The following is an 11,122-nucleotide window of genomic DNA, read 5'->3' as shown; positions in this document are numbered from 1 at the left end:
CACAGCCACCTTTGCTGGCAACATACCTAAGTCGCGTGTGTGTGTGTGTGTGTGTGTGTGTGTGTGTGTGTACATGCATCAATACTGGCACTTGAATTCCAGACCTTTCACTCTCACTCGGCTTTCTTGCTCGACTGATATTCTACCCCTTGAGCCACACCTCATCTTTGATCTTTTTGCTAGTTAGTTGGGGATAGGAGTATCTCAAATGTGTCTTCTTGGGCTGGCTTTAAACATTGATCTTCTGACTTCAGCCTCCTGAGTAGCTAGATGTACAGACATGAACCATTGGCAGCTGACTTTGCTCCTGACTGCTTTAGAGTGTGTGTGTGCGCGTGTGTGTGTGTGTGTGTGTGTGTGTGTTTTGTGTGTGTGAGCCATCCTGGAGCTTGAACTCAAAGCCTAGGTACTGTCCCTTAGCTTTGCTTTGATTTTTGCTTAAGGCTAGCATTCTACCACTTGAGCTACAACTCCACTTCTGGATATTTTCAACGGTGTTTAATTGGAGATTAGTCATACAATCTTTCCTGCCCTGGCTGCCTTTGAACCACAACCTTCAGATCTCAGCCTCCTGAGTAGCTAAGATTACAGGCATGACCCAGCACCAGCTTTCTGGCTATTTTATTCTCTAATTCCTAGCCCTTATCCTTTTGTATAAAAAGCCTAGGATAATTCATTCCTGTACTTTTTTCTTTTCCCATGAGTTGCACTTCAGGGCCTTTTGTTGGGGTTTGGGGGCTTGGTGGGGGTTGTGTTGTGTTTTGCCATGCTAGGGATCAAACAGGAATTTGAATATGCTAGGCAAACATCTCCCACTATGTTGGAGATGTTCCTCCTGGTTCCTTCCAAGCCTAAGAATTTTGCTGGGATCTGGGCATTTTAGATAATGTACTGTAGCAGTTCAGAGGTGCCAGTCTCCTCTTCTGGGGCTCATTTTTCTTGACTCATTTAGGGCTCAGTCTAAAGTCACTGTCGGTATTGGAAGAGCTCTCCGGCCTACCTTCCCTGACCACGCCCCTTCCCGTGGTAAACGCCACCCACTGCAGCCCAATAGTGTATCAGTTCAGCGATTCTCTAGGGCAAAAACCCCAAAAAAAGAAAGGAAAGGAGATGAAGGAGAAGGAGAGGGAGGGAGAAGTAGCAAAAGAAGGAAGGAGAAAGGGAAAGGGAAAGGAAGGAACTAATCCAATCAAAATTGACTCTTTTGCAGTATTTGATTTTGTTTGCTTGCTTGCAGTTAGTGGCTGAGGTTTCCCCTCCTCATTCTCTCTAGTTCACCTCCAGCCTAGACAGTCCCATCACAACCCTCCCCCACCTGTCTCTACCACAGCCTGCACCATGTCTGTCTCCGTGCTCTGTTGTAAATAGTGTCAGTTCCTTTGGGGCAAGAATAAGAACTATGTTAGGGCAGATTCTACTCCCAAGCAAATTCTTGGTGATAAAGGTCCTGAGTTGGGTGTGAAGTGAGGGATCTTCTCTCACAGAGAGCCTTTCTCCAGGGCTGAACTCCTGGAAGAGAGCCGCAGTGTGAGGTCCCTGCCTGGAGCCTTGTGTTCATGAGCCTGACCAAGGATACCTCCCCACACTGCCAATCCAGCCAGCCTAGACCTTCCAACTCTCATCTATCTACTTAAATTCATGTTCTCATGCCGATTTCCCTGTAAATCTTTTTCAGAAGTTTTAAATAATTTGGGTTTTGTTGTTGTTTTACAATTTTCACCAGCTTTACTGAAGAGTGAGTCCTCTTATAGACTCACACTGGAAGTCAACTATAAATTGATTGGAAATCATTTTCAAATTTAATGGTCTAATTGTTCACTCAGAAGCAACAGTGTGTGTGTGTGTGTGTGTGTGTGTGTGTGTGTGTGTGTGTGTGTGTGTGGGAGAGAGAGAGAGAGAGAGAACTGTCCCTTTGCTTTTTTGCTCAAGGATAGCACTCTACCACTAGAGCCCAGCTCTATTTCCAGCTTTTTTGGTGGTTAATTTGAGATAAGAGGCTCAGGGAAGCCTGGTAATGGTGGCTCATGCCTATAATCCTAGCTACTCAGAAGGCTGTGATCTGAGATTCCAGCCTAGGCAGGAAACTCTGTGAGACATATTTCCAATCAACCACCAGGAAACTGGAAGTGGCACTGTGGTCCAAAGTGGTAGAGTGCTAGCCTTGAGTGAAAAAGCTCAAGGACAGTGCCAAGGCCCTGAGTTCAAGCCCACGACTGACAAAAAAAAGACATAATACAACAATTAAGGTTCATAACTAGAAGTTTCTGGAATGATCACACTGCATAAAGACTTGCCATGTTTATCTCTCTAGTCAATAGTTGGATGCTTGTTTGAGTTCAGGTTTGGGAGGTAACTCAGTGGTAGAACACTTGCATACCATGCGCAATGTCTTGGATTCCATCCTTCGAGCCACAAAAAAATATTTGAGAAGTTTAGCAAGAATTTTATTTAATAAAACAGGATAAAGTGGGGAGAACTAAGAAAGGGGGTGAAGGGGAGTGGAGACAGAGAATGGTAAAAGGAAGGGCAGGTGAATTCAGGTACTATATTCAATGTATATATGTGATAATGGATGGAACCACACCACTTGAGGGGAGGGGTGGGGTTGGGAGGGGTGGGGAAGAAAGGTGGAGGGGCTGAGACTGTCCCAGATGCATTATACCCTTTTGTACAACTACATAAGGATAATTTTTTTAAGCAAGGAAGGAAAGAAAGAAGAAAATGCAAAGGAAGGAAGGAAGGGAGAAAGGGAGGGACGGAGGGACGGAGGGAGAAGGGTGGGAAAAGGAAGGGAAGAAGAGAAAAAGGGAACTATCTCTTATACAATAGAGCTGGGGAAGAGTCAAACAGATGGTTCTTGCCTCTTGGTATTTATCTTGGAGATTTCAGGTACCACAAAAAATTTGAAGGGCAGGGGACAAGGATATCTCTGTGTTGTCTAGTCTAGTCTTGAACTCCTGTCTCTAGTCTTGAACTCCTGTCTCAGCAATCCTATTGCCTCAGCTCCTGAGTAGCTGGGGAACACAAGCTACCATGCCCAGCTCTTAAGGTATTTTTTATTATTATTAAGGAAAGTGTTGACCCTACTGATCATGTTCTTAACCAATTGCGATCATTTGGTGAGCACTTGCTTATGTTCACGTTGCAGAAGCATCGGGAAATGGATGGAGGCAACCAAAGTGGGGAATCTGGGTTCCTCCTGCTGGGGATTTCAGAGATTCCTGAGCAGCAGTCCGTCCTCTTTTGGGCGTTCCTGTCCATGTACCTGGTCACAGTGGTGGGGAATGTGCTCATCATCCTGGCCATCACCTCTGACTCACGCCTGTATACTCCCATGTACTTTTTCCTGGCCAACCTCTCCCTCACGGACCTCTTCTTTGTCACCAACACCATCCCCAAGATGCTGGTGAACCTTCAGTCGCAGAACAAAGCCATCTCCTACGCCGGGTGTCTGACGCAGCTCTACTTTCTGGTCTCCCTGGTGGCCCTGGACAACCTCATCCTGGCAGTGATGGCCTATGACCGCTACGTGGCCATCTGCCGCCCCCTTCACTACACCACAGCCATGAGCCCTAAGCTCTGTGTCTCTCTCCTCGCCCTGTGCTGGGTCCTGTCTGTCCTCTATGGCCTCATCCACACCCTCCTCATGACCAGGGTGATCTTCTGTGGATCTCGGAAAATCCACTACATCTTCTGTGAGATGTACGTCCTGTTGAGGCTTGCATGTTCCAACACCCAAGTCAACCACCTGGCGCTGATTGTCACAGGCTGCTTGGTCTTCCTCGTTCCCTTTGGGTTCATGATCCTGTCCTATGTCTGGATCATCAGAGCCATCCTCAGAATCCCATCAGCCTCTAACAAGTACAAAGCCTTCTCCACCTGTGCTTCCCATTTGGCTGTGGTCTCTCTCTTCTATGGGACACTGTGTATGGTGTATCTGCAGCCCCTCCACACCTACTCCCTGAAGGATTCGGTAGCCACGGTGATGTATGCTGTGGTGACCCCCATGATGAACCCTTTCATCTACAGCCTGAGGAACAAGGATATGCACTGGGCGCTGGGAAGGCTTGTGAGGAAGCCCTGTCAGGGGCTCACAAGGGGGTAATTTGGGGAAAGGGACATTGAAGCTATGCAGAGGCATTGTCTTGCAGGTTATACAGAAGTAATCAGAACATCTCTCCAGTTCAGAATGAGCTCATGTAGTATAGTGATTTTTTTAAAAAAAGATATGGAAGTCTCACCTGCTTTCTGCCTACCTCTCCACCCTCCCCAGATCTTGCCAGTCCGCTACTTAATAAAGTCTCACGAATACTAAAACTTTACAGGATTGAATTGGTCAGTGTGCCTGACCACAGGACCCCATTCTCAGCCTTGGGCAGATACACTCAATTATGGCCTCCAGGTGTGTCTTGAAAGTTATCTACCATCCATCCAAGGCATAGGCACTGAATGGTAACTGGTGGAATGGTTGGTTGGTCGCTGGGCTATGGTGGTTTGAAGGAGAGCTTTAGAAATGAATGCGGAGAGCCAGGACTTCAGCAAGACTCCGGCAGGAAGAGTCCACTGGCTTTTAGTCTGCGGTAAGGAAGAACACTCACTCTGGGCAGATTAGCCAATGAGGATAGGAAGAAGGCGGGCCTTCCGCAGAACCAGCTAATGAAACGCCGGGAGGGATCGGCCCTCGAATTTCTCGGTCCCCCACCGCGGCAGGCCTTGTCCTCACGTTTAGCAGGCTGCGAGCGCCATCCAGTGGCAGCCTGCAGAACTCTCCAGCGACTCCTTGTAAACAGCTCTTGTAACCTTCAGCACCCGGCCCCCCTTCCCCACCCCCCCCACACATTTATACCTAAGAGGTTAATTTCAGACTAGTTCCAGGAATAAATTAAAAGAACAACATGAAACGAGTCATTTCAGGATCACCACCATCTGATAAAACTCCACGTTGATAGCTGATTTTTAAAACAAAAATAAAATTCCCAGTAAACTAGGAATTAAAAACTCATAATAAAATAAATTCAGGCTGGGAATGTGGCTTAGCGGTAGAGTGCTTGCCTAGCATGCATGAAGACCTGGGTTCAATTCCTTAGTACCACATAAACAGAAAAGGCCAGAAGTGGTGCTGTGGCTCAAATGGTAGAGCTCTAGCCTTGAGCACAGAGAAGCTCAGGGACAGTGCCCAGGCCCTTAGTTCAAGACCCAAGACTGGCAAAAAAATATATAAATAAATAAAAATACATCCACAGAAAATTAATTTAGGCACTGTTATTAAAAAGATGAATGCAGAAACACATGAAGAAATGTTCATCATCCCTGGTGGTAAAGGAAATGCAAATAAAGACAACCCTGAGATACCACCTTACCCCAGTCAGAATGTCCCACATCCACAAATCAGCCAACGACAAATGCTGGAGGGGATGTGGAGAAAGAGGAACCCTATTACACTGCTGGTGGGAATGTACAATTATACAACCACTTTGGAAAGCAGTCTGGAGGGTCCTTAGAAAGCTAAAGATTGACCTCCCTTATGACCCAGTCATACCACTTCTAGACATCTACCCTGAACAACAGGAACCAATATACAAGGACACGTACACCTCCATGTTTATTGCAGCACTGTTCACAATAGCTAGGATATGGAAACAACCCAGATGCCCCACGACAGATGAATGGATCCAAAAATTGTGGTATCTATACACAATGGAATATTATGCAGCCATTAGAAATGACAAAATAATGGCATTTGCAGGGAAATGGATGGAGCTAGAAGGAATCATGTTGAGCGAGGTAAGCCAAGAGCGAAGAGACAAATGGTACATGGTCTCCCTGATAAGTGGATGCTAAATCCAAAATGTTAGGTGATACGACAAAACTAACAGAACTTAAGAAACAAAGAACTCCTGCTCATCTGGTTGAACCACTACTAAATATCCCCATGCTGCTGATCACATGTATGGTGTATAACATGTGAACACTGTTATATATTACAGACTGTGATAGACAATTTGCTCCAGGAAAGTTAGAATGAACTTGTGACTTAGAAATTATATAATCACTTAAGCACAATCAAAAAAAAAAAAGAACTTCGGGGAAGGGAGGGAGGGAGGGGATGGTAGGGGGAAAACAATGGAGGGGCTAACAATGTTCAAGAGGAAGTGTACTCATTACCTCACTCATGTAACTGTAACCCTCTGTATAGTATCTTTACAATAAAAAATTTTAAAAAAAAGATGAATGCAAATACCACAACTGTCACTGATTTTTGTCGTTGCTGCTATTGTTCATTTGTGCATTTTGTTTTTTTTGTGTGTGGTGTGCCAGTTACTGGGGCTTTAATTCAAGGCATCAAACTCTTAGCTTTTTTACTCAAGACTACCACTTGAGCCATACATCCATTTCTGGCTTTTTGCTGGTTAACTGGAGATAAGAGTCTCACAGACTTTTCTTTCTAGGCTGTCTTTGAATTGCAATCCACAGATCTCAGCCTCCTGAGTAGCTAGAATTACAGGTATGAGTGCCACCAGAGTGGCCTAAACAGCAATGTGCAGACAGGGCCAAGAAGGGCGGGTTCGTGTCTTTCATTGGGCTACTTTTGATTGGTTGTTTTCCATTTTGTGAGATATTGGCTATCTCTCGCATCATTTTTTTAATTTTGCTTTTGAGGGAATGACTCGAGAACGGGTTGTCATATCTGTACCCCATCTGGCCCATATCCTGGCCTAACATGCCTCCTCATTCCCCCTGGATCTTAGAGTTTCTCTGTCCACCATGTCACTTTAAATGGGGCCTCTTCCACACTCAAAACTGTGTACCCAAAAATCATACCGTTCCTTCTGATCCCTTTATACTCAGGGATAGCTATGTGAACTGTGCACAGAAACCAATGCTAGGAAAGCTAATCTTCCCTGATACAGCCCCAGGCCCCATCTCCTGGCCCTTCCCCATCTGGAAGGCTGACAAAAGGACAAAATGACAACAGTCATTAGTACCACGCAGTGACCAAAAGGGTGATGATGATGATGATGATGTACACGAAGAATAGTGAAGTTGGCCAAGTACCTGTGGCTCACATGGGTAATCCTAGCTGCTCAGGAGGCTGAGAGCTGAAGATTCCAATTGCAAGTTAGCGCTAGCAGTAAAGTCCATTTGTCTCTTATCTCCAATTAACCAGCAAAAATCTAGAATTAGAAATGTGGCTCAAATGGTAGAGGATAAGCCTTAAGTGAAAGGCCCTGAATTCAAGCCCCAGGACCAACACCACACACACACACACACACACACACACACACAGGGCAGAAACAAGACACAGCCAGTGCCCTCAGGGATGAGACAAAATGCCCAAGGAAGAGCTGCTCCTACCCCAAAACTAAGATCTGACCTGCCTGGCCTTTAGTTACATTAGATGCGTGAGTCACCACGATATCCAACTAATGGAACTTTCTGAAAATTCACTCCTGTTCACTGGGAGGTATCTCATTGGAGGCTCTCCAGTGAGTGGGGTCACCTGGCAATTGAGGGAGTGCAGGCAAGCAGGGGTTATTGGCAGGAAAAGCCTCTGACCATAGGATGCTGCTGGCTGCCAGGCCCTTCAGGAGCTGCTCCCTGAAGAAGTTGGGGGCTCTACCAGAAGCTGGTCCTGAAAGAGGAGCCTACACAGCAGGAGCCAGTCCTTAAGAGGCAGCACGTGAGAACCTGTCAAAGTTGACATAAGAGCTTGCCTGACAAATAAAAAACCCTGGAAGCAAACCTCTTCCCCTCCTGCTGGGTCTCTCTTGCCCCCTCTACTGACAATGTTTAGCATTACACCAGCTAGTAAAAAACATACTTAAAGGGCTCAGATTCATTTTCCCAATCCAGTCAGTGAAGGGTAATTTAGTGCTGAGTCCCCATCAGATAATGATAGGGAGGAGAATAAAAACAAAACAAAAAGTTATAGCACATTTATAAAGAAAAGGCCAATAACACAATAGTAAGAAAAGAAACACAAAGAACCAAGGAAGAAAAAATGAAAACTGAGGGTAGATACCCATTTTTGCTGTCCTCTTGGGGGCACAGCATCTTTACCCTTTGAATCTAGAAAACACAGAATACCCCTATTTTTTAATCCTCTTTTTTGCTTAAGCTAGTGTGAGCTAGTATCCAGCCCTGCGAAAAATCCATCCTCCTCAACACCAACTCAGACAGTGCCTTCAAATCTTAGATTAAAATTTTAGCCTTGAATGGCTCAGTGGTAGAGCACGTGTCTTGCATGCCTGAGGCCCTGGGTTCGATTCCTCAGCACCATATATTAAAATGAAAAAAGCCGGAAGTGGTGTTGTGGCTCAAGTGGTAGAGCGCTAGCCTTGAGCTGAAGAGCTGGACAGCGCCCAGGCCCAGAGTTCAGGCCCCATGACCGGACCCTCCCCCCAAAAAAAATTTAGCCTTGATAAGCCCATAAAATGGATTATAGGTGTTTGTATCTGCTAGCATTTTATCTTTTCCTATTTTTGGAGAGTCTCTTCCTTAATAGAAAATTCTTTTTTTTCTTTTTTTTGCTAGTCGTGGGGCCTGAACTCTGGGCCTGGGCGCTGTCCCTCAGCTCTTCAGCTCAAGGCTAGCGCTCTACCACTGGAGCCACAGCGCCACTTCCAGCTTTTTCTGCTTATGTTGTGCTAAGGAATTGAACCCAGGGCCTCATGCATGCGAGGAAAGCACTCTACCACTGAGCCACCTTCCCAGCCCCTTAGTGGAAAATTATATAAGGTTAAAAGAAAACAAAAGTTGCTGGGCACTGGTGGCTCTCAGCCATAATCCTAGCTACTCCAGAGGCTGAGATCTGAGGATCGTCATTCAAAGCCAGCCCAGGCAAGAAAGTTCGTGAGCCTCTTATCTCCAATTAACCACCAGAAAACTGGAAAGGGTCCTGTGGCTTAAAGTGGCAGAGCGCTAATCTTGAGCACCTAAACTCGGAGTTCAAGCCCCACAACCAACCACAACAACAACAACAACAAAGAAGTTAAAAATCTTTTCCATTATATTCACTATTGTGCTCTAAATGAGACACCTGGATTTTGCCTCCATCCCAACTCCCATTTCCCCCAGATCTTTCCTCAGATTTCTTCGTAGTGATACATTCTTATAAAACCTAGCAATTAGTATTTTAGAACAGCTCCCTTGCTCATCCTTTTTATTTTTTTAAATGCAGTGTCTTGCAGAAGGATCAGTAAAATTCACCAACCCAATTATATGGGCAAACTTTCTACTCTCTTTCTTATTAAGTGTAAGTGTGACTCCTAGGACAGGCTCATCTACATCTTGCTAGTCATTTGCATTATTTCCCATGGTTATGGGAGTGTTTGTTCTCATTCGTTCCTCTCAATAGGTTGTTTCTGGTTATGATTCCACTTGGGGGAGCCCATTGTCAGCTCATTCTTTAGTCTATTTACTGTGCTACTAGTTTATTCTGCCTTGAACATCATTAAACGATGGAGAACACGTCCCCCATGGGGGTGACATGCACAGCGGCTCCTTCCGGAGGCTGTTCTGTGTCTAGCTTGCACCTCCTACTACGCCTTTCCTCTGCTCATCTTCTTTGGGTTTAGAGCAAGAGACTCCAGCGATATTTTTATTTTCAATTGAATGCTCAGTTCTTTCAGTATCTGAGTCCCCTAAAGGATGCCTGCCACGGGAACACGGGTGTGCCATTAAGCGATTGAGGGGTGATGTTCTGATGGACCCTAACAAATGACTCGCCAAAGTCACCTTTCAAACTTGAACAGCCACTGGAGTCATGCAAACAGCCCGAGTCCCTGCAGATGTGCAGAGAAGGTTCAGGGCATCTGAACCAGCAGTAAAACCCACAACTCCTGCTGGGATAGAACACTTGACTGAGTTCAACCCTTAGTAAAGTGAAAATAAGGAAAAGAAGTAAAATAAACTCCACACCCCCACCTCACGCCGTCAGCAATGTAAGAGGACTAGCTGGATGTAGGAGGGATGGCATTTGACTTAAGTGATGGTATTAGCTGTCAACTTGACTGGGTTACGTGGCACCCAGATTGTTGGTAAACTATTCTTTCTGCCAGTATCTTGTGTGGTGTTCCTAGAAGAGATTAATGTTTGAATCCTTAGCCTGAATAAAGAGCCATTTCGCCTGTATCAATAAGAATCATCTCATCCACTGAGGACCTGGAAGGAGCAAGCAGACGGGAAGGGCACCATCAGTCTCTCACTGTATCTGGGTGACAGCCATTGTCTCTGCTCTCCTGGTTCTCGGGCCTTCCCACCAGGATTTAAGACACCAGCCCGCCAGTTCTCACCCTTGGAGCTGGACTGGAACTACACCCAACCCAGGCTTCCCACAGCCGCCCCGCCCCACGACTAGATGTGGTCATTGCAAGCTCATCCTTGGGCAATTCAGGATTGTTCTGGAGGACAACTTTGTGTAGAAAACTTCCTGATGGCCTTGCTGACATCTGAGCACTACCCTGCCATCTCTGCCCAACCTCCCTTCCTGTTTCTCTCCATTCAGAGTCAGATTTGTATCATGGATGACAGCTGTCCAGCCTTCTCCAGCTTCTCACTCAGCATCTCTGGCTTGTCTCCTCATGCATTGTTCTTGACTCAGTGCCTGGTCCTCAGAGTTTCCATAACAGTGCTCTTGTAGGGACAGTCTCAAAATGATAGGTCTCTTTTCCATTCCCACCCCCACCCCCACCACTGTTGTGGAATTATAGGAAGACCTTAGAGGATCATGGTGGGAGGGCAGACAAACCTGTGGCAAGGAAACATAGCACCAGTCAGAGTTCAACAGGCAAAGGAGACGTTATTCCAAACTCTTGCAACAGGAGAGAGGGCTCGAACCCCGCTCACCACTACCCAGACAAGGGGAGATTTATAACCAGTTTTCAGGGTCAAACAATTTTCCTTAGATGAAAAATTACTGACAGAAATGTGGTTAGGGGGCTGGGAAGGTGGCTCAGTGGTAGAGCGCTTGCCTTGCATGCACGAGGCCCTGGGTTCGATTCCCCAGCACCACGTAAACAAAAAGGAAAAAAGCCGGAAGTGGCACTGTGGCTCAAGTGGTAGAGCGCTAGCCTTGAGCTGAAGAGCTGAGGGACAGCGCCCAGGCCCAGAGTTCAGGCCC

General features: G+C 46.1%; 1 protein-coding gene across 1 annotated transcript; it reads left to right on the top strand.

The window, feature by feature from the left end:
* Positions 1 to 3,160: 3,160 nt before the first annotated feature.
* Positions 3,161 to 4,105, top strand: LOC105985685 (olfactory receptor 1D2-like). Its single transcript, XM_013016319.1, has one exon. The coding sequence runs from the start codon at positions 3,161 to 3,163 to the stop codon at positions 4,103 to 4,105; it is 945 nt and encodes a 314-aa protein (XP_012871773.1).
* Positions 4,106 to 11,122: the final 7,017 nt, after the last annotated feature.

This window comes from Dipodomys ordii, unplaced genomic scaffold (assembly GCF_000151885.1).
Source record: "Dipodomys ordii isolate 6190 unplaced genomic scaffold, Dord_2.0 Scaffold31, whole genome shotgun sequence".
Classification (NCBI taxonomy): domain Eukaryota; kingdom Metazoa; phylum Chordata; class Mammalia; order Rodentia; family Heteromyidae; genus Dipodomys; species Dipodomys ordii.
The sequence above is the reverse complement of the archived record's forward strand: the minus strand, read 5'-3'. Positions and strand labels throughout refer to the sequence as shown.

Coding starts and splice junctions, on each gene's coding strand:
- LOC105985685 (XM_013016319.1), top strand. CDS start 3,161: ATGGATGGAGGCAACCAAAGTGGGGAATCTGGGTTCCTCCTGCTGGGG.